Here is a 23785-nt window from a genome sequence, read left to right on the forward strand (position 1 = left end):
CACACTCCTGGGTTCACTGGCCACCTCTTCATTACTTGCGCAGGTTGCCTGTCCTGCTGACTGTGTCTTGAGCAAGGGTGCCGCAAGGAGGAACTTGGCTTCCAGGGTGTAGGCTGCTGCGCCCGGACCCATCTCCTACCTCCTGAGCACCTCTTGTGGCCTCACATCACCTCACTTTAGGGCTCGTGCGATTCTTGCCCTCCTCCCTCAGTCTACTTTCCTTTAGTCCTACGGAGTGGGCCTAGGCTCGGGGACTTACAGGATGAACTTGCTCATGCGCCACACAGCCTACCGCCTCACACCATCTCTCACCGGTTCAGTGCCGGCAGTTGCACAGTTCGCCCTCAGTGAGAAACGGGAATGCAGACCCAGTGGTGATATTCAAGCAATAGGTGACACTGCGTGCCTCCTCTCCCTCCCATCCCCCCAGGCACCGCCACTATCGCAGATGGAGATCACAGAGTGGCTGCAAGCATACTGCCACCGCTCCCACCTCATGGCAGGCCCCAGTCATGGCATCTGCTCCCCCATCCAGGCAGAGTGTAGCCCGGATCAGAGTTTTCCATCTACACAAGTTTCTGTCTTGCCGGGTGGGTCGCTGTAGCTTATCATGGGGGCTAGGACCTCACTCATCGGCTTCTGCCAATCCTATGATGCGGATCCGGGATCCGAATTGCACAGGGGAGGCCCAGCCATGCACCACACAGCCCACCGCCCCGTGCCACTTCACGACGACTAGGGGTCGGCAGATGCCCAGGATGCCTTTGAGGGTTGCGACAGACTTGCAGGGTGCGGCGGAGCACCAACTATAACACCTGCTCTGTGACTCTTCTCTCCCCGAGCGCCACCACTGGCGAGGCAGGGGCTCATGCCAAGCTGCAGTCAGGGGGCCGCCACTCCCACTGCATGGCAGGCCACCCCAAGATGCGCCAAAACAGACACCAGCAGTTGTGACCGCAAGCTTTGCATGCATATTTAACACTTCATCATAAATCAGTAGTGCAAATTTACTGTAGATGTAAAAGCAGAAGCAGAATTACAAACTCTGTGCTTGCACACACAGGAGATACGGTAAAGGAAATAGAGTTGCAGTTCCCTCACACACAGATAGAACAGTAGCAGTACAGGCTTGTTTCACAATGGGACACTCTCAGCAAGCTTCGCTCGCACACAAAATAGGTCCAGCAAAAGCAGCAGCTGTGCAACAGTACATCTTTTAGCATGCATAACACATTTAAATATGACCGCGGTGCAAGCTTCATTCAGGCATAACAGCAATGTAGGCTTCCTCCACACGAGGCACCTACTACACGGGAAGCAGCATTACAGGCTGCTTTCCAATTTATCAGGTAGGGGCAGTGCCTGATTTTTTCACAAATATGGGAGCCACATTACAAGTAGTAGCAGTGAAAGCTTTCCTCATTCAAAATAAGAGGCAGTGGTGGCAGTGCACACTTGCTTCACACAGTAGAACTACAACACAGGCAGCAGCAGTACAAGCTCATTTCACACTTTCTTAACTGGTAGTGGAGGTGCACAGCAGAATAAACAGAAGTACTGCCAGCTTTCCTGCTATGCACAGAGGAGGCAAAGTCGTCAAACGAGCAGTTGCTTTATGTTATGGTGTTGAGACTTGCCTGGAGCACGTCTGCTACTGGTGTGGCATCTTACTGTTTGTGTGGGGGCAGCCCAGCCACCCTTGGGTATAACTGAGTAAAAGAGTCTCACACAGATAGAGCACCTGTCAGATCGAGGAGCTCTTCACTTTGTCCAGGGCTCTCACCTCCTTTTGTACTTGTACCATTCTCGCTACACTTTCTCCAGCGCACTGTAAAGCGCCCTAGTCTCAGACAGGATGGTGTCAATCTGATACCCCCACTACCCTGTCGGGTGCATTCACGACACACCAGGCCCCTGCAGCAGAATCTATGCGCCACCAATAAGCTGTGTGCTGAAATAGGTCCAAATACATCATGGCATGAAGCGTGACGAAGGGGCTGCTGAGAAGGGAGTCGACAAGGGAGGACCCCTGGGGGGTAGGGCTGGCCTAGAGTTGACCCCACAGGTCTCCCACAGGGCGACAAGGCCAAAGGGTGCCCCAAGGCAGGGCTGCCAACACTGATGTTGGTGCCAATGGCCAGGCCCAGCGGTGAGCGGGTGCTGTGCATACCAATGCCCAGGGAGAGCGGGTCAAGCGGAGATGGCAGAGGAAAAGGCTGAGGAGGAGAGGGGGGGGGGGAGAAGCAGGAGACAGCGAAAGGTAGAGAGAATAGGTAAGGATGCAAACAACTGGTAAAAGAAACAATCTGAATGTCTGGTTTAAGATGAAAGGCTGGGGTTCTACTCCCCTAAGCCTCAGCTCTGCGTCCCACACATACTTACTCCGGCTTCTGGTTCCTCATCTCTGCCCCCATAGCAGCTGCACCGCCTGAAATGGATCCGCAGGTAAGCATGGTGTGCCGGGGCACGACCCTGAAAAAACCAAAGCTTTCCAGCAGAACATTCATACCCCCTAGCATCAGATTCCTGCATGTGCAGACACAAAGGCTTCATTGCTAAACCTATGCAGGGGCTGCTTGCTGTACAAGCAACAGCCTCCTGGTCATCCTGCCTAATGTCAGCCAGGACTACAACTTTTTAGGCCGGATCTAAGCTGTCTGATGTGCAAAACCAAAAGAAAGGCACACGGCCACCATGGTTAAAGATGAAGTGCGGCAGCCATAAAGTCAGGGGAGGGGAGGGTGAAGTCAAGCAACCAGTACACCAGCATGAATCAAATAAAAAAACAATAGTCTTACAAAACAACAGATACATGGCCAAAGAGTAAGGATACAGTACTTGGCCTGCACACCATGGGAGGAAACAAAAAATAAACAAGCATTTGCAATGCAATCATTCACACAATTGTGAAAGATAGAGCTTGTGGAATTGAAAATAGCTTTTTTTTTTTTTTTTTTTAACTTTTTTTCGTATTCAGTCCAGTGATGATATTTGCATAGTGCTATTGCCATTCGTATGACCTTGCCATGCTGGAGAACAAGAAAATGGGAAATAGGCTATGAGGGAGGGAAGACGAGAGTAATATGCTGGCTGAAAAAAACAAATACTCAGAGAATGCTAGATTGAGTAAAGTATTGTGTTAGCTGAGAGTAAGAATGCTGTGGAAATGAAAAGGGAAGCTTTGCTGAACACGAGCAGAAAACCAAGGGAAAAAAAAAAAGTCCCCCAAAGAATAGATAAGCATGACAAAGCGTAATTATACAGTAGTTGGTCCCTGTTCCCACAGAGAAAAGGAGGGACAAAGAGGCATGACTGACCAGTAGCAAGCAATAATTTTTAAATGACACTAAAATAAACAAATGAAACGTCTCTAAGCCCACAGAAGTATACAAGAGGCCGTACGCTCGACCTAAAAAATTATACAAGAGGCTATACCCTTATGCTCGACCTAAAAAGGGAGATGGGGAACTGAAGTTTATTTGGAGTCCACTAGTCCCTTCAATACCTACTCCTAGCCAGGACATTAGTGACAAAAGATGTTACTGGTGGTCCATTGCAACATAGCCACTTTGTGGATTTCACTAAATCATAGCACTGAATTCAGCATGATGCTCATCTTAGCCAGTGTCTAGAACCCGTAAAGGGTTTTCAATGGGCCCCAAGGGGTCTTGCCGTCGGTTTTAAGATTGCTGCTTGAATCCCATACCTGTCTTAAACTTCCATCTCAACTTCTCAGACCTTGGCTAGCTCTTGAATATGTTGATTGCCTGTCCTGGTGCCCCATTTATCATGACAACACATTTTTACACTGAAACTCACAAAGCCTCGCAAGACTGGGGGTACGCCTCCCACTAGTACCTGGACTTCTTATGCAACAAGAATTGCAGTATCTGACATTGAAGCGTGCTGTTTTCACTACTGTTTAATTGTTCTGATTTTCATTGATCCTTAGGTGCCATGGCCTCCTCAATGCTACTGGCTGAATTTTCTCAACCCTTGCTGCAGCTTTGTACAGCTAACTGTGCTGTCTGGTGATTCAAATGAACTGATGGGGGTTTCCTTCTCTTTATGAATCTTCTTAAGTCTCTTTGTTCTATGCACCTAAAAGTTCCCGCATTCCTTTTACTCCTCCTTGCACTATGAGATTACCAATGTGCGGGTATTTTAAGATGGAAATCAATATTCTTTATTTAATATGTGTATGCCCACTGAGTTACGTGAAAACGAGCCACCTAAGAGCTAGTAGGATGTCCATCTTCATTCAGCCCATCCCCATCTGAGTCAACTGCGTCCAGAAGAACACTTGCAGCCACTTAATATAACCTCAGAATATACTCCAAGCATTCCTTGAGGTGCAGAAAGCACACAAAGGACACATTGCACACTGAAAGCACACAAATGGTCCATGTGACAAGACAAGAGAACAGCACCTCTCTGGTCATCCGCGCACAGCATCACATAGAAATCTTGAGAACACAGATCCATCAGGAAACCTCAATATGAAGGAACAGTAGCAAATAACAAATTAGACCATGAAGGACAAATTGTTTAAGAGTCAAACATTTTGTTCTACTAAAACCAAGGCCAGGGTCAACAAGCCAAATCCACCGAGGATACCCAAAGAGAGCATTTCGCTACTTGTATATCTTTACAACGTTCAGGCACCCTTGCAAACACGGTTTGTCATATACAAAATGAAAATAGGATAAAAAAGGGACATGTAGCATAGTCTTGTAATTGGCATTGAGCGGTAGGCGGAGTACTGCTTTGCGTATTTGAGGCAACTGGATGACAAAGGCAGATGTATAATTTGAGAAAGAGAGAGTACGCAGCAAAAGTGACATTGATTTAGCTGATAAATTCTATTCCATTTCAAGAGATTGGGACGTGCACCAAGGACACCTCTTAGGCAGCCAGCCTATCTGTCTGTAACTTCATAAACAGAAAGAGAGCAGCATCAAGACAGTCAATTTCAGACCCCGCACAGTGCAGGCTAGTGGGTGTCCCTGGCCACTGCTTGCTGCCTCCACTGCCACAGGCTAGCTCCTTACATTTGGAAGATGTTCCACAGGAAGCTCTGGTTGGGGTCTGCGGGCTGGGATTGATGCTGCTAGTGGTAGGCCATGCTGTGGCTGTATGAGCTCTGATCCAGGTCCGGGCTGCTGTAAAGGCTGCTAGGGTTCCCTGCCCAACCAGTGACTTGGCACTGCTCCCCCCGCAGCCTGCACTCTCCTCTCAGGAGCCGCCTGCTAACGCTGATACTGTACTACAGGCTAAAGGGTCAACGGCACTACTGCAAGTAATCGAAGTCAACCCATAGGGAAAGCAGAGGCCTACGCTGAGACTTTCTACTACCATTCACCATCATTTGGCTAAAAAAAACATGAAATAAGGGACCCCAGACATACTTACAGACCACAGCACATTATTAGTTGTTCGCATGTTGTGGATGCAGGTCACAGGTACCACTCTAATATGGCCGCTGCAATAACCACGTTATATTAAAGAGACAAACGCGCTGAGTCCTTCTTCTGTTTTCTCATTTAAACTATCCAATAGTGCTCAATAAATGATGCAATAGTTACGTAACGAAGCAAAATCACTATGCCTCGAAAGGGATTTCCAACTCCGATTCATCAGATTCAAGCCAAAAAGGTACAACTCACAGTTACAGCATGTTGCATTACTAATATTGCGCAGACCAGCTGACCAAAGCCATTTGTTTTCAGACAAAACTCCCCTGAGAGCAAGAATGCCTTGAAAATGAAAAGGGTAGCTTCGCCAAGCAGGAAACAAAGAAAAAAAAAAGTACCCAAAAGAATAGAGGAACATGACAAAGAGTAATTATACGGTAGTTAGTCCCTGCTCCCAAAGAGAAAAAAGGAGGGACAAAGAGGGATGATTGATCACTAACAAGCCAGGATTTTTAAATGACACAGACATGAACAAATTAAATAGCTTTAAGCCCACAGTAGAAGTATACAAGAGGTCGTACACTTACGTTCGATCTAAAAAGGAGGGACAAAGAGGAAGGACTGACTACTAGCAAGCAAGGATTTTTAAAAGACACTGAATCAAACAAATGAAAAGCACTGGGTGGGCTTTCAGCCTACAAAGAAGTAAACAAGAGGTCTTGAAAGTGCGACCTAAAAATGAGAGTTTTAAAACATGAACTGAGAAACATTCCTGCCCGCCATACTGACAATGTTATAAATTAACTAAGAGGTAATTCAGGGGTCATGTGTACCATACATGGGGGCTTGATTCTTTTCATACATGGAGCAAAAATTTAATTTATTAAATCATACAAAAGAGTTTTTTGTACAACAAACTCACATATTTGAAGGTGCTCTCACATGTTATAATGAAGGTTGTTATGTGAAATTAAATATTTGCCTAGCATCACACAATTTGAAACCAGTTTAGGTGCCAAGAGCATTACAGTTAGGTTGAGTAGATTATTCAAGTCACTAGACCTGAAGGTCTGGTAACACCTTTGATTTTGCAAGGACTGCATAAATAGCAATACACACATACTTTTTATGGATGACTATGCTTTGTCTAAGGAATTAAAGGTTGCCACAAATGTCCTTAATTCTTTAACAAACATTGTTCTACCAGTTCTGATGTGGTAGTAGTGAGATCCCAGGTTGTGGGTCAATCCTAAGAAAGAAATTGTCTTCTTCTGGAGGATATAGTGTGATTTACTTTCTTGGGGAAGCAGAAAGATCACTACGCCTATCCTGACAAGATCCATGATGAAATGGGTTGGCCTGTGACCATGGCCTCATCTTCCAGGTCAAATTGTTTTTTAAAGGGACCAGCCAAGTTTAAGATCTTTTCCTGCTATTATTTCCAAGAGTGTCTTTGACAAGCTGTACAATAAAAGTGGCCATCTTCATACCTAGTTGAAGGTCAATGTAACTATCATCCATGAATGGATGCAGGCCCTTTGCCCAAATTAGACCTCTAACCTCATTTACCAAGGGGCTTACACATCCTATTATGTGCCTGGTCACATTCACTGCCAGGTCCCATTTTGAGTATTTGGGATAGAAAATATCTTCAGGCTCGGACATCTATCTTTCTCGCCCTCATGCAGTGTTTGGTTTGATCTGGGGGTAATCGGTGATCTAGAGTGCTTCAGGCCAGGGTAAGACCTTCAAGGCCTATTGAGATCACTCTGAATCACAGTCTCCCACGTATTCACACTCTTTCTCCCTTTCATTTAGAGTCTCGCCTCCTTGAGGGAAATCATAATGTAGGGTCAACAAACTCTTCAAAGCACTGGTTTCCTACACCTCCTGGCCAGAGGCTATGCCACACATTAGGAGCGTTTTATCCCAGAAGGCTGCCTTGAGCCACTCAAGAGCATTGAGATGCTGAAGGTGATTATCTCATTCTCTTCTCTTTTGCAAAGTCTCATGTGTCTCCAGCCGTTTGGATATCATTGTCCTTGGGAACTTGAGGGCAGGTATCTAGTTGGGCAACTGCTACCTATGCCATTTGGCTGCCCAGGATATCAAAAATCACCAATTGGACCAAAATGTTCTGAGCGTCTGGGAGGGCATAATTTGTTCCCAGAAAAATGTGATCCTCTATATAAAATTCCTCTCTTTAATCGTTACCTTCACCAGGCATACTAGTTATCTGCAGTGCTGAAACTTTACTCTTTAGGTTTCTGGAGTCGTCCATCACTCACTGGTGTTTACCGATGCAATAGTGACCCCCTATGGGTTTAATCCGAGCTGTCAGCCAGTGAGTAGTACAGAATTTCATGTCAGCTACAGCCTCCTCACTGAACGAGTGTCTCCAAATACAGGCACTGCATGGCATTCAAGGTCAACTAGGTGATTTATAAGACAAGAACTGGCAGCCAAGCAGGCAGCGGAATAGTGGTATACTCCATAAGTAGTGATACACCTTTGTACTCTGCAAGCTGACCGTGGCTTAGAGGAAACTGCTCTGTGGTCTTGAGCCCCACAACGCTCTCTAAAGAGGCAGACATGGAGAGGAACTAAGAAGACAATGCAGCTCGTTCTCTTACATGGGCTACGTTAAAATAGTTCAGCGACATGTGTAACAAACCACCTCTACCAGCATGCCTGAAGCGACCCATGATTCTTTTTCTGATCACTCAATGATTTCATCAACACACTGCCAGCCCAAGCAATACCTGGCTAAAAATAGCCATCACAGCCTAATCTCTGCTAAAGCAATCAGGTCTATGCAATATAATCTTTTCATGACAACTAGCAGGATGAAAGCATAAAATAAAACAAAGCACTAACCTGGTTTCAGAACAGTGAAAAAAGGAGGGTGTAGCTGATTTTCATTTTCTCTTTTGGATTATGTTTGAGATTTCACTGGAGGAAGGTTTATGGCACTTCTCCTGAGTTGTCCTGGTCACTGAGGTCATTGTGGCTGCTGTGTAGCGAGTAAAAGGAAGAGGTATCCATACTCTGAGCCTCCAGGTTCTGCCATAGAATCCCAGCACTCCAAAGCACACTACTGCCATAATGATCCTCCCAACCATTCCTCCATAGAAACAAGGCTTTTGTTTAAACACTCTCTAAATGACCTTTACCCACAAGTCCTCGTCCCTGAAAAATCAGTCATGGTGAAAACTAGGTTACAGAATGCTGCCCCCATAAAATCCTAGAGTGACGCAGGCTTTACTGGCTAAGACCAAAAGAGCATTTACGAGCAGCCTTTGGACACTGTAGCTTGAGATCTGAGTGTCAAACCAAATCCAGGACATATATGGCTAAGTAACTGCTACAAAGATTTCGGCATAGAGTGTCAAGCTCTTTCTTGAACTCCAACAACACTTTCCTGCCAAAAGCAAGAAGGCCTATGGAAATCAGTCACTCTTATCTCTCCCTCCTTGTTTGGATTCAGGCCCACTAGTAAATCTATGTATTTTGGTGAGGATGCTGTTGTACAAAATAGGATTGTGTGCCAGGCATTGGAAGACATGAAAAAGCAGATGATTGAGCTACAGTAATAGTTTTTTTTAGAAATCTTTTTATTCAGACAACTGCTAAGCATACCCAACTTTGCATCATCATGAATAGGGTGCAGCATTGTATCAACAATAAATCCCCCCCCCACACACACACAATCCCAACCAGAAATTAAGCAAAAAAAGAAAATAAAACTCTGATATGATCTATTACAACCCCATGGAGGCCTCCACAAGGGGACATCTCTACTTCAGACATTTCCCGGCACCCTCCCCAATGCCCAGTGTTAACCTCTATACTTAACCGAGGGGGTCCAAATCTTTTTGAATTTCTTGGGGCAACCCCAACTTATGTAAGTCACCTGTTCGGCCCTTTGGCACCAGTCCGGGTCCATCTTCCAGTCTGTGATAGTTGGTGGTTGTACTGCCCCCCCAAGCCCTCGCAATGTTCCTTTTGCCCAACCCCACCGCTAGCATGAGCCATGTCCTTCGAGGTGTAGGTCACCTCTCCTATCAAACTATGTGTAATAAAAGCCACCTGGCCTCTAGTGGTATCATAACACCTGTTACTTAATTCATGACTGCTACCACCTCCTGCTAATAGGCCTGAATTTTGGGACACCCCCAAAGTATTTGAAAGAAAGAGCCTATCATACCAGTGTACTGAGCGCTGAGAGAGTGGCCGCACGTAGTCGCAGCAGTATATAGACTGAGCAGAGGTTCAGTGTGTGGCCCTCTCAAGTGCCTGTCTGGGACACATAGCTGCCTAGGGGATCGTACCAGGTGTTATGTGGTGTGTATGGTTCTGATGATTTGATGAGAATGCCTGCTACTCTGGAGTTGGAAGCAAAGCCCGAATGAGCCGCAAGGAAGTATCCCATGCGATCGAGTGCTTTGTACCGGTTATCCTCACCCATAGGAACTCAGGTGGTCTCCCCATGGTACCCAAATGTAGCTGAGTCTGAATGCAACAAACTATGTAAACAGTCAAAACATGTTATCACAACCTTCCCCAACCAAAGCCCTCCCTCCCCCCCCCCACTCTGCTACCCTGCACTTTAGGTGACTGTCTACCCAGCTCCCGAACTAGCAGAGCACCTGTCGCCCAATAGGTAACAAAAAAAAACACAGTCAGGAGGTGGCCTGCTCCACCACAACAATCTGCGGTACAGTAATAGAACAGGTAAACCCCAGCTTGGCAACATATTCTTTTATTCCAGCATCTGAAAGTTTTGTCATGCAAACAGTAATACTTGCAACTTGAAAGAGCTATTTAGTTGGAGGGCACCCTAGGCTGAATACATGAAGCAAGGTTACATCCCCTTCGTCTTCCATAATCCTCTCTATCTCTAGATTCTCCATTGCCTGGGACTTGACTCATTTTCTTCCATTGTTTCCCCCCTGCATTGCTCAGTGGGCTTCCCTTTTATGCCCCGCGGGGGACGGCGCACGGGGTGTGCGCCATTCCCTCAAACCATTCCCAGGCCTCCGCCAGCATGGTAAAGTACCATGACTCCCCCTCCCAAAGTACTCATAGTTTTGCCAGCTAAAGCACCATATACTTAATCTCTTTAGCTCAAAGCTCCTTTTTAATCTCATCACAATCCTGGCATTGGCGGTGTTCCTGGAGAGTGAAGTCTAGAAAGAAATGAATCACAGAGTTCTCAAAATGTAGATCGCCATGGGAACGGGCCGCCTAAAGGATGGCGTCACGGTCTCTGATTAAAAATCCTGGCTGTGCCAGTCTTGGGGGGGGGCAGCTTCAGCAGGGCGACGGGTGCCCTGTGAACCTGTTCGATGGAGAAGAACTTGGAAAGTTGCTTCCGAGACGTGGTCCACACTGGGTCCCTCCACCCCCTCCAGGACCCCCACCACTCTAATGTTGTTTTATCTGGTTCTTCTCTCCTGATCCTCCAGTTTAGCTGCCATTGATGCATGTTGTTTAGTGAGATACTGAACCTGATCTTCCATCCATTTAGTGGTGGCCTGAAGCATGTGAATGTGCAATTCAGCAGTCAGGACTTTTTCCGACATTTTTTGAAAGCCCTCAGGAGGGCAACATCGATTGTCACTGCATCAAGTTTTGGCTCAAGAGCGTGTTTCAGGTCTTGAATGGCGGCTATAATGGCACCCAAGGAGGGCTCCTGCACCACAGGCGTCTCAGGTCTCAACTCCTCAGCGCTCACGGGCGGTATGGCTACAGCATATTTATCCATTCTGTTGGATTGTGTTTGTGGGGGTCCCTTGGGTTTCACTATCGCAGCACAGGCCCAAGCGGGACAGACCCGCTCCAAAACCAGCAGCCACGTGAGAGCCCCAGAGCCACCGTGGACCCCCACAGCCCCTATGTGAGCAGACACTTCACGCCACCAGGGCCACTCACCACCTCACCTCACTCAGTTCCACCCGTCTCAACTGCCCCTCCCAGGGACTCAGCGCAGGCCGCCCACTTCCTGCTGGCCCAGAGGCGGGATCCAGACCTGTGAAGGTGAGAGGCCCAGTCTTTGTCTTCTAGGGAGGTGGGCTTGTTGTGGAAGGCGGCCTGAATACACAGGCCCAAACAGCCTCACTGCGCCTCTTTCATCATCTTTAGAAAATGTGCCCCCATCTCTCTCTCTCTCTCTGCACAGTCAGTACCACTAATAGGCTCCCAGCTCCCCTAACTCTTGAACCCCCCCCCCCAGGGCGATCTTACCTCGCTCAGGCGGTTGGGGGGGCTCCCTCACTCCCCCAGTATACTGGAGCTCCTGCTCCTACCTTCAGCTCCAGCCCCCACCGACGTCAGTCTCCTCTTCCCTATGACCGAGCCAGCTCAGGACAGGGGTGCCCTCGATCGCTGCAGCCGCCTGTCAACCTTCTCCCAGGGCCGTGTCCCTCACAGCAGGCCCCCTCAACACTCCGATTGGAGGCCTGCCTTTCCTCCTCCCTGCGATGGCAGCAGCCAGTGGGCCCCTGGCCTGCAGGAAGACAGGGCCAGGTACCTTTGGGTGCCAGGCAAGTCGCGCCCCCTCCCGCTGGGCCCCTGCAATGTCCACGTCCCACCAGACCATGCAGTCACCAGGCCCAGACCTCGGGATCTCGCCCTCCTCAGTAGCTACGGTGCCACGGGGGTCTCAAAATATTCGGTGCCCCCAGGCACTCACAAGAGGGGCCAGCTCAGGTCCGATGGGGGCAGATGTGTGAATGGATGGTGGGGTTAATGGTGTAGGGACCGCGGAGCAGTCTCACACTGCGGCCATCATGGCCGAGGCCAAGCCATGCCCCTTAGCTACAGAAATTACTGTGCACTGTTTGCAAAGATTCCTGCATTTACAGACAGGAGTGAGTTGATGTCGTAGGGGTTAAGGAATACACTATCTTTAGGAAAAAAAGGATCCTCTTGCATCATTTAGAAGTAAAAAGGATGGAAATTATTTGAGAGTGTATCTGTAGTTCAGGTTGTAGAGGGGGATAATGATACAAGGATGTTCTTTTCAAAATATCTTAATATGCTTGAGATCCATTATGGTCAAAGATAAAATGTGGCCTAAGCACAAAATGTGTTTTGGTCATATCCAAGCAAAAGGAGAAAAGATCTTAATGTACAAAGTATTTTAAATCAGAATGTCCAGCACTCTGTGATTTACTCATTAGAGATCATTTAGTGTACTTATTGAAGAAAAGTTATTTACATATTGTTTTTTGAAGATTTCTGATCAATTACAATTTTTAAAGAATTCTGAACATAAAATTATTTAGAAAGATGTGTAGTTGCTGTAACACAACGCATGTCTGTGCCTAATGTGATGAGGGGGCTACTGGTAATTAATGGATTGATAAAAGGATCTTAAAAGGAACAGTCTTGTCTAAGTGGTTAGCTCCTGCCATTCTAGTGACCAAAGTGGGAACCCGAGGATGTGCATGGACATAAAATAGTTAGATACAAATACATGAGTAGGCGGTCATCCCTTTTCCAACATATTGGAGTAGTTCAGCACGCAGGGTGAAGCAAGTTATTTTAGTCTCCTCGTTTGCTCGTCAGCATTTCATCAGTTGGATTACATTCAGACTTGTTGCATTTGAAAAATTTTCTCGAATGTATGAAACCCTGATATAAGGGAAGGATAGTTCATTTCTAAAACAGGTTTTGTAAAGTGTTAGAAAAGATGGACTCACTGAAATAGGGGGAACAGCCAGGGGGGAGTGAGTTTTGTCACCTATCTGATGCATTCTGTAGCAAAATATGGAATGAAACAAATTAGAAGATTTGTTGGAGGCAGTGAGAAAGGCCCCCACAAGCAAGGAATAAGGATGCATTTAAATATTTTTAGCATTAACATAGAATTACACTAACTGAGTCTATGTTTTTGTCAAGGGGATTGAACGACTGAGAGGATTGTTATAGACGGGAGTGTATTTTGTTGGTCGAAGAGTACATTAAAGCTGCAGAAGGTAAAGAAAGAAATTTGCTGGGGGTGATTCTTGGGTAGGTTTGTGTTCATTCTTGGCTGGTTTGTGTTCATAAACATAAAATCCTGACAACGGATGTTAATATGAGGAGCTGAGGACCAATTTGACTCCAGTTGTGGGAGGTAAGGAAAAGATAATGGCTTTTGTCTCTGGAGTGTTTGCATTGAGTAGGGATAAGTTACTCTGTGTCAGAGAGGGGAGCAATGGAAAGCTCTTGGGCAATTCATCATGTCATATTTTATTTATGTGGTTTGCTTATGTTGTTGTTGATATAGTGAGAATCTTACTAAAAGTAGGGTAATTCAACAGCACTGGTGGTTGAGATTAGACTTTTGAACGGATCAGAATGTTAATAACAGAATTAGCCTTCAAAGAACAATACATCACAATGCCTTAACAGTCCACTTCAGACCCTCAATAGCTCACTGACTTTATCTTCGCCTTTGGCCAAGTACAGCACTCGGCTGCCTTTCAGCTAGGTACACATTATACAAATACTACATATACGCATAAACCCAGGTGCTCATTCTCTCATCTGGCCCCCAAACTTTGGAATAACCTCCCTCCTGAACTGCGTCAGCTGACTAATGAACTCTGTTTTCACAAGGCCCTTAAAACCTAGATTTTCAGTAACTTATCTCCCTCTCAACTGTATATTGGTTATCACGATGACTGTTCTAGCACTTGGAGGCCAATGGGTAGCTATGTGCTGTACAAGAACTACATAACAGAATAGAATAGAGAGAAGATTAGATCCTCTGCTCTCCTTGTCTCAGTGATGATAGAGTTTGTTCCTGGAAATTGAATTAACAGCCTATTTATTTCATCTGCAGTCCTCATCATTTCAGCTGCACTTGAGGCGAGAGTGTACATTTTTTCAGTTTGGGAAGCGAGACAGGGGTGGTGGAGGAGGTAGTCTCCTGTGAGTTTTCTCAGGTCACATACTATGGTTAGTACATTTCTGCCAGAACCTCAATTTGTCTCTTAGCCTGGCAGCCATATACTTACTTAGGTCTCTTGTTTCCAAGCTTCGCTCCATCACCTGCCTCAACTCTTATTCTGTTGCCCTCCCTATGAACACCCAAGGCTGGTTTCTTCATGATGCAGTATTTCTCAGTTGAGTCAGATGCTACTGTTGTGAGGAAAGACAATTTTATCTAGAAAGCTCTTTCTTTAGTTCCTCGGTTCTTCTGTCCTTGTGTGTCTGTTTTTAAATCTCTCCTCCTACGTAGCAACCCTTTGAGGGCACCTTACAGTAAAACCACTATTTAAATATCCAACAGATGCTGAATTTTAACTTTTTTTGGTTTTTTTTTAAGTTTATATTTTAACCAAAAAACATACAGCTGCATCGTACGGTGGAATGTAGAGAAGGAGGCAGACAAACGTAATGAATTCCATCATACAATAGCAATACAACATTACATCAGTTTCATGCCCATGTCCACCCTCCCCTAGACAACCCCACATCATTAGTCGAGACTTCGTCGTTCGGTTCCCCCTCCCCAGACTGGATGAGAGGACATCTCCAAATCCCCACATTCTATATCCCCTCATATACCTCCGGATCTTCACCCTCACTATCCGAGGATGTTAGGATCCAGCCCATATCCGAAAATACTGCACAAATCTCTTTACAATCAGCTATATTATCAGAGGCCTTATCGTGACGATTTTTTTTCATATGCATTTCTTCTGCTACCGCCCATTCCATAGTATCTGCTCTCCAGCAGTTCTAGTCCGGGCCCTTACAGCCCATCCACATTATGGCAACCCTGCATTTAGCTAATACCAAAGAGAGATGCAAGAACTTATATTCCATCTTCCTACGCTTTGGACGGGGTATATTACCAAGGAGACAGTGTTGGGGCGTCTGATCAAACTTCAAAACCACCACCCTTTGTATTTCTGTAGTCACTTGTGCCCAGAAGTCTCGTATTGTTCTGCAAAGCCAGGCTAGATGCATAAAGTCCACTGCTCCGCCACTACACCTTAGGCAAGCATCAGATCGAGCAGCAGAAAACCTCCGTAACCTGCTAGGAGTAACATATGCTCTATGAAGGAAATTATAATGGACTAATTTGAAGCGGGCGTTACAGGACACTGTTTTTGAGAGGAGCATTCACTCGTGCAGTCACACTCCAACAACGGAGCAGCAAAGTTTTAGTTCCATGCCGCTTGGGCCAGCGGTGGCTGGCCCGCAACAACCGAGCGCATTGCTTAATACAGCAAGGAGATCAGGTGATTGCCTGCGCCACAGTTAAGGAGGATGCCCATTGTGTGCATTTCCTTGGGTGCATTAGGAAAAGTTATCCACGTTTCACGTACAACACCAGCCAGCCCTTCATATTGGAGGAACTGACCCCGCCCCAGCGAGAAGGCGTCTCGAGCCTCCTCGAAAGAAAGAAACTGTTCATTTGGTAAATGTCACCCAGCACCTCGCAACCACCATTGCTGAAAGGACATACTGTCCATCATATGACGGACTGGTATAAGAATCCACACCGGGACCACGTGATGGAAGGGTGCACACTTAAGAGCAATACGCACAAACCTATGCCAAAGAATTGCCATTTGTCGTACTAAGTATGGGGCCATTTTCTCCATGTTCTGTCCCTCCAATAGTCGTTCTGGCAGCTTTTCCACATCTACCACGTCAGACAGAAGGCGTTTTTCCCAGTTCTCGGCTGGGTCCAGCCAGTGTGTAGCATGTTGAATGTGTGCTGCATAATAATACAAATCCAGCCCACCTGCATCATATTGCCTTGTTAGAATTGACAGGGCAGCCCTAGGCCTTTTACCTGCCCATAATAAGGAGACAAGTATAGAATCTAATAATTGACGGAAATACCTCTGTGGAATTATAGTCAATAAGTTCTGTAGTGTGTATAGACATCTGGGAAGAAGTACCATCTTAGCTATCGCCAACTAGCCTGTTAACGAAAGTGGCAACGTATTCCAAAATGTGCCTAATTTTTTTAGGCCTTCAATTACTCTTTCCGGTTTTAGCGATATCTGCAATTTGGTAGTACATGCAATTCTAATGCCCAAGTGGTGAAAATCGGTAGTCTCCCAACAAAGTCCTACTTCCTGCAGCAGGTCAGGGGGACTGGCAGCCATACCCGCAAGCGGGAACACCAATGACCTGGATTTATGCAGACGCAGCCCTGAAATGGTACCAAATTCTTCCAAGATGCACAAGAGAGCCAGGACCGCATCCCTAGGTGAGGACAAATAGAATAAAGCATGTCTGCATATAATGAGACCACATGACGAGTAGCCCCAGTCTGTATCCCCCAGGGCTGCAGCTCACATCTCGCCTTGAGTGATATGGGTTCTATCGCAAGTGCGAATAGGAACATTGAGAGCAGGCAGCCCTGTTGTGTACCCCTGCCCAGCAACCACGCGCCAGAGAGGTGTCCCCTGACTCATACACGGGTATGCGGGTCCTCATACAATAAGCACACCCAACCACAAAAATAAAGGCCAAATCCTATGACACGTAAAACCTCCAGCAGATAGCCCCAGTCCAGCGTGTCAAATGCCTTTTTCAGATCAATGGCCACCAGGGCCAATTTATCTGGTTGGTGTCGGACCTCATGCAGCACGTGTTAGTAGGCACAAATTCAAGCTAGTACTGCGGTCTGGAACAAAGCCACATTGGTCTTCATATACCAGTGTGGGCATATGTCATGCGAGACACATAGCCAGGGCCTTGCAAAGTATTTTGGTATCGGTGTTAATCACTGTGAGGGGCCTATAAGCTGATGGGTTAGTAGCATCTCCACCTGGCTTAAGTAACATACATATCTCCCCATCCCTCAGACTGGGGCAACCTATCCAGGCCGAACACCTCCTGCAGAACCTCCAGCAGTCGCTGAGCCAGGAGTTCAGCATAGACTTGGTAATATTCGGGCAGAAAACCTGCCCCCAGGGCCTTAGAACACGGCAGAGCCTGCAATGCCTCCCGAATCTCTTCCAAAGTCATTGGGGCATCTAATTGTTCAATAATATCTGGAGGCATCTCTGCAGCAGCCATGTATGGGGCATATCCAAGCCCACTGATACCCGGACCTCCCGTACAGACCTTTTGCAGATGTCGCTGTAATTTACACATTATACCCAACCTAGATGTGACCCTGTCTCCGTCTGGATTAACTAGGGAAGTGATGAGTGGTCAGGGGTGTGGAATTTATTAAAATATCTACTAGTCCAGGGGACAGACTGCTTCTCAAATCTACTTGTCCTGTAAAAAGATCTACTTCTCCCTTTGGTGCCATGTAGTGTGGCGACAAATTATGGCAGCAGTCTCATTATGTAAGAGCTCTGATAATAGCCTCTCTGATTATGCCAGGGCTACTACCATAGTAGGGCTTCAATACTTGCAGTTTCAATCCCTACTGTAGCATTTCCTTATTTTGCCACCTTTCTGCAGATCTGCATACTGGGGCTGGAGGAAGCAGTAAGCAATAGTTCCAGGGCTGGAATGCCTTTGAGTCTGCAAACCTACTAACCTGCATGTTTTAAAGATTTTCACCAGCTTCTCTCTAATATTTTCCCATAATAAGAAAGGTTGGACATTTACTCCTGACAATGGCAGAATTAGAACTTCTTCCAGGGTTGGGAAGAAAGTGGCTGCAGGGAAAATGAACTTGCAAATGCTCAACAGATTTTCACATGAGCAAATCTACACATGCGTATTTACCCATGCTAAAATACAGTTAACAAATATTTTATAGGGGTACGACATATACCATGGGTGCACTTTTGTGACTTTCTTTAAGAATTTGGGGCCACATGGAGGTAGGTTCAGATTTGCGACCCGCAAATTGCGAGTCAGAGCGACTCGCAATTTGCGAGTCGCAAATCTGAATGTAGGATGGTGTCCCCGATACCATCTGTGATTCGCAAGGGCTTCGCACATGCCCACCTAATGAATAATCATGAGGTGTGTCACAATTTGCGACCCCCTTTCGAATAGCGGCCCTCACAGGGATGGTGGCCTGCTGGAGACAGCAGACCACCATGTCTGTGACTGCTTTTCAATAAAGCAGTTATTTTTTTTTTTTGTAATGCAGCCCGTTTTCCTTAAAGGAAAACGAGATGCATTACAAAAATGAAAAAAAAATTACAGTGTCATTCACAATGGGGAAGGGGTCCCATGGGGACCCCTTCCCTTTTGCGAAAGTGTTAGCACCCATTTGAAATGGGTGCAAACTGCGATTGGTTTGCGCCCGCGGTCACAAAACAATCCTACATTGCACTGCGAGTCGCAATTAGGAAGGGAACTCCCCTTCCTAATTGCGAGTCGCAAACCCGTTTTGCGATTCGGTAACCAGGTTACCGAATCGCAAAACTGGGTTTGTGCATCACAATGTGCTTTTTGCACGTCGCAAACAGCGAAAGTCGCTGTTTGCGACATGCAAAAAGCTACCTACATGTGGGTCTTGGTCCCTAATTAGGTCTGGTGTTAACAAAGACATTTTGTTTTTATTAAACTTCCATTTCTCTCTCTTTCGGCTGACTTTACTGTGAGTGATCGCATTCTGCTCTTCCACAAGGAGCATATTGGCACACAAAGTAGTTTTGTTCAGTGTCAGGAACTACAGTGGCAATCAGTGACGTAACGAAACTGGAGGGTGCCCCTTTGCAAAGAACATGGAGGAGCCCCCTCTCCAGACTCATTCAGGGCAGGTGCTGTGCTGAAGGGGCCCCCTGGAGGGCGGCTGCGGGGCCTTTGTTATGCCACTGGTGGCAACGTGTGCTTTTAGAGTTCAAAAACTTTTTGGTTTTTTTTTGCCAGTGTTTGTTACAATGTTGAGGGCCTGGTAGCTCCCACAACAATAAAGTGTTACAAAAGCCATGTCAAAACAAGACACGCATTGATGAAACTAAAAGACTTATAAAAATATGTCAGATCAGTTGGCTTTGCCAGTGTTTGTTTATTTTCATGCTTCCCATATTCGTGTTGAAAATGGTTACACTGATTTTCCATTAGAAATATTTTTGGGAAATACTAGCATGCATCTACACATTTTACTAAATGACACTTCATTTGCATCTAATCAGAGAGCATTATACTTAGCCTCATAGCCTAAACTTTTCAAACATGTGTATACACGTTTTTTTTTTTTGTACTGGAACCAACGTCAGTAGTGAAGTGTGACCTTAAAACATTTATTTACAGCACTCACCCTAATAATGAAGGCTTTCAAATAATGAACCATAAATACAAGTTCGAACATCATTATATTTTGGAAACACAATACCTCAACTGCAGAGAGTTCCATTCTCTGTAAACAGGCAACCAAAGGGTTTGTGCTGCAGAGGGTTGGGCCTACTTGTCCCAAGGACAAAGTAAACATAAAAACATGTTGCCCTTGACCCCAAACAAGATGTCCTGGGTGTCTGGCAATAAGAGCATAGAATCCAGTCCAACAACTTGCCAGATTTAGCCCCCTTGTCAGATTTAGCCCCCTCCCTATGTAGTCTTTGCTGAAATGTTCGCAGTGTATACTTATCTACATGGGTCCCCCAGTAAAGCAGTCTGCAACACTGCTTCCTCTTTCTGAATATCAGAGTGCAACTGTCATCGCACACCACATTGCTAGCCCATACATGCACCCCTCATGACTGCCTTTAAAGCTTCCCATTCTATGGATCTTGTAGTAGCAGACCCCCAATTACCTTCCATGTATTCGCCAAGTACTTTGCCCAGGGTTTCCTGCCCCAGCATGTCATCAAGAATGTCTGAAGGCATTCTCCAGGTCTTCCCATAGCATGAGTCATCTCCCCATACCACCTTACAAACTACCAGGGAATGATCAGACAAGTAGCAGGACAAATGTGTGATTTCTAAATCCTCCAGTTTGTGTGGTCCACCTACTGTGTGGTCCAGTGTTCTTATCAAGCCTACTAAAAGTGTTGTGAGTAGGGGAGTGGCATGAGACATTCTCCCCACATCCCTTAAATCCAGATTGTTCATCACCTCAGTGAGGGCTTTGGACATAGCTGGTATCATTCCTGGCCTTGGTGGCATCCAATCAAGTCAGGGGTCCAGGACACAATTGTCATCGCCCAATTGTATCATTGGTGGGAGTGAGTAGATCCTGCAGCGTATAATTTTTTTTTAACAAAAAAAATAAAAAACAGAATCATCTCTGTTGGGGGTGTAAGTATTCAGCAAGGATACCTCCCTTCCATCTAGTGAGCCCTGCGGAAAAACAGATTTGCCATTAATGCCAGCCTCCGTAAAAGTGAGGGAAAACGGGACCCCAGGTGTAACCCAGACCAGCATACCCAGCACATAGGTAGAGTATGAAGAATGGTATACCTGCCCTCTCCATTTATGTGCTAGCTTAGTTACCCCATCATCATCAAGGTTAGTCTCCTGAGGGCAAACAATATCAATACGGTGCATTTTAAGTAGGGATAGAACTCTGTATCGCTTACATAGGTTCCCCGACCACAGACATTCCAGGCGAGTAGCTTGTAATCAGTACGCCTCAGCTAAGTGTTGTTTTCAGTATCTATCGCCTGTACCCCCTCACCATACAGTGCCCATACCCAGCTGTGGCGAGATGCGTGGCTCCATCCTCCCCAATTTGCACTCGCTGTGATCCAAGGAGTAAGATTTCCGTTCTTTGTACCCAAGCGGGAGACAACCCCCCCCCCCCCCACAGTATGCATCCCCCATTACTTCTTTGTGGGGCCAGCTGGGCCACTGGCAGTAGAAGGGACCCCAACCTCCAACCATTCCCATACTTCCTCCGGTTTATCAAAAAAATGAACCTGATCACTTAGGATAACTTAACTGTGTTGGATACAGGAGCATATAGCGTAAATGCAGTGCTTAAAGCTTTTGTTTGACAGCGAGGAAAGTCCTGCGGTGTTGTACTTGCTTTGTGTAATCAGGGTAAATGGCAATCTTGCAGTTTTCGTATTGGGGAATCTCTTGCTCCCTCGCCGCACGCAGTAGGCAGTCCCGGTTGTTTAATATTTTCACGATGATTGCCCTAGGGGGTGCCCCAAGCCGGGGCGAAGGCACCTATGCTCTATGCGCCCTTTCAACTGCAAACAGGTTGGAAAGGCCCGGCGGCCGGAGGACAGATCGCACCCAATTTTTGACGAATTAGTCCACAGAGGACCACTCCGCACTTTCCAGGAAGCCCAGCAGCCAGACATTATTGCAAGGAGAGCGGCCCTCTGCATCCTCCGCTGGCCTCTCCAACTCCACCGCCGCTGTCTTCACCTCCACCATCTGGAGCTTCAGTGTGGAGACCTCGCCTTGCAAGTTTTCAATGTTTGTTCAACTTTCTCCGCTACCCTTGGAAGATCCATGCGCAGAATCAATGCGTTGGTTCAAGACAGAGCGGGTGCCATGTATTGCAGCTAATATCTTTGCCCTGGTGGCTTCTTCTCCCGCCTCAAGCTAGTCATCCCCCTTCGGGGGCCCAACTTGCCTCGTTATTCTCTGTGAGGGCTGGCGCGGCGTTGTATATTGTGTGATAATGTTCCAAGTGTGCGAGCGGGCCGAATTTTCCTTCCCAATACTGCCTGTTAGATTGCAGCGAGCAAGCGTGAGCAGGAAGACACAGGGCACTCCGAGGCCCAATAGTGTCCCTAGAATGGTAGCCAAGTACACCCAAAGACCGTAGCTCCACTGGCAGGGCTGGGTTATGCCATCAACAATGGGTGACACTGGTAGTAAGAGGATGGGGACCTTAGCGACAGCGCACAGAGACCATAGCACACAGTTCAGTGGCTCTCCTCCAGCAGTCTACTGCTCCGATATGGCTGGTACCAGCACCACTCCACCAAGAGATCCCATGCAGTCAAGGGCACAACACCCACGCCTCCTCTACTCCGCCCGCACAGCCTCTGTGTAAAGGTGCTGGCGCCGCACATGTTGCCCTTCGCTGCAGCATCCCCCATCGGCAACAGGTCCAGCGTGCGCCCGGCTCATCAGAGGTGAGGAGTGTGAGTTTACAGTTGACTGCGCCCCCACAGTGGATCCAACGCTGGAGCCCAGAGGCACCTCACCTTACCCCCTGTTCCATTGTCCTCACGTGCCATCTCAGCCTCACCCACTCGGACCGGGCCTCCGAGCCCAGGCAGCGCTGGCAAGCTGTCAGAAGCGGCACTAACTCGCTCTGCCGGCGGAGGAGTGCACCACACAGCTCTGCCTCCAGCCGCCCCTGGCTCCCAGGCGCTGTGCTCACTTGTGCTGGATCACGGTGCGTCAACCGGGGGCCGGGGAAGCCAGGCACCGCCGAGGGGAGCAGCACTCAAGCAGCCATCCGGTAGGGCCTCCTCAGCTTCGAGCCAAACGGCTCCGCGGTGCGGCTCCTGCCCTCCGAGTTGCACCAGCCCAGCGCCGGCCGGCCTCCTACAACGCGCTCAGTCACTAAACCATATCTGCTTCACCCTCCCAGGGCAGATACTTTGCAGAGAACGAGACAGGTCATTCGTGTTACACTGCCATCTTAATGTTCTTCTCTTTTTCTCTGCTGTTTCACACTAATCGAAACTTTAAACTGCTTGCCATGCAGTTAAACACACACAACTTGTGTAAGTAATGGGGAAAAAACACAATGGGAGAGTGTAGTTCACTCAAGTCTCATCCTTACCCTTACCCTTACTCCACCCTTCTAATATGAGAAGAATGGACAAGTCTTTTTTATTACAGCATAGGGGTTTCACCTAATGTTTATAGGACTATTTCTAGAAATCCACTTTGAATAACAATGAAACAAATGAAGAACAGCATTAACTCATCTAATAGCATACACACATCACAACCAAGAAAGGTTCTAGACCTTGCTAGCAGAAAACATAAGGAGACAGCAAATGTACAACAGTTTTTGAAACTCAGTACACATAATGCTCGTGCTTACCTGAAATTTTTTTGTTTTCTCCTTTGTTTCACATAACTCTGCTTCTGTTGTAGCCAGCTGATGTTCAGTTGTCATCAGTGTTTCACGTAATTTCTTCTAGAAACCAACAGACATATTAGGATAGCATTAAAGTCAGTTTTCACCAAATCCTCTACCGCTCTCATATCTGTTCACCAATAATTCCGATCTTTCATCCCAAAGCAAGTGTTATTTGCAGGGTTCTTGTACGTACTCTCAGATCAACTTATTATCGACTCACTCCAATATCCACTAGCTATGCTGCCATATCACAGACCCATTCATGACACTCCAAGTTCCTAATTTGCGCACTTTGCTGCTATTCTCTGCTTAACTGATCCTATAGCTACATCAAAATTCATAAATACCTGATAAGTCTAAACAACATCTCTGACAATATTGCCAAATTGATGCATGTTGTGCCGTTTGCCAAGCTAAACTTCTATGACAGACTTGC

The 23785-nt window shown here is 46.7% G+C and overlaps 1 protein-coding gene across 1 annotated transcript in view; it reads right to left on the reverse strand.

Moving 5' to 3' along the window:
- The window catches only part of LOC138246028 (E3 ubiquitin-protein ligase TRIM65-like), a 134491-nt gene that overhangs the window by 97917 nt on the left and 12789 nt on the right, over positions 1 to 23785 (reverse strand). Inside the window, exon 2 of the mRNA XM_069200191.1 lies at positions 23311 to 23406. Within this exon, the coding sequence (XP_069056292.1) occupies positions 23311 to 23406 (96 nt within the window). The remainder of the gene's footprint in view (positions 1 to 23310; positions 23407 to 23785) is intronic.

This window comes from Pleurodeles waltl, chromosome 7 (assembly GCF_031143425.1).
Source record: "Pleurodeles waltl isolate 20211129_DDA chromosome 7, aPleWal1.hap1.20221129, whole genome shotgun sequence".
Taxonomy (NCBI): Eukaryota; Metazoa; Chordata; class Amphibia; order Caudata; family Salamandridae; genus Pleurodeles; species Pleurodeles waltl.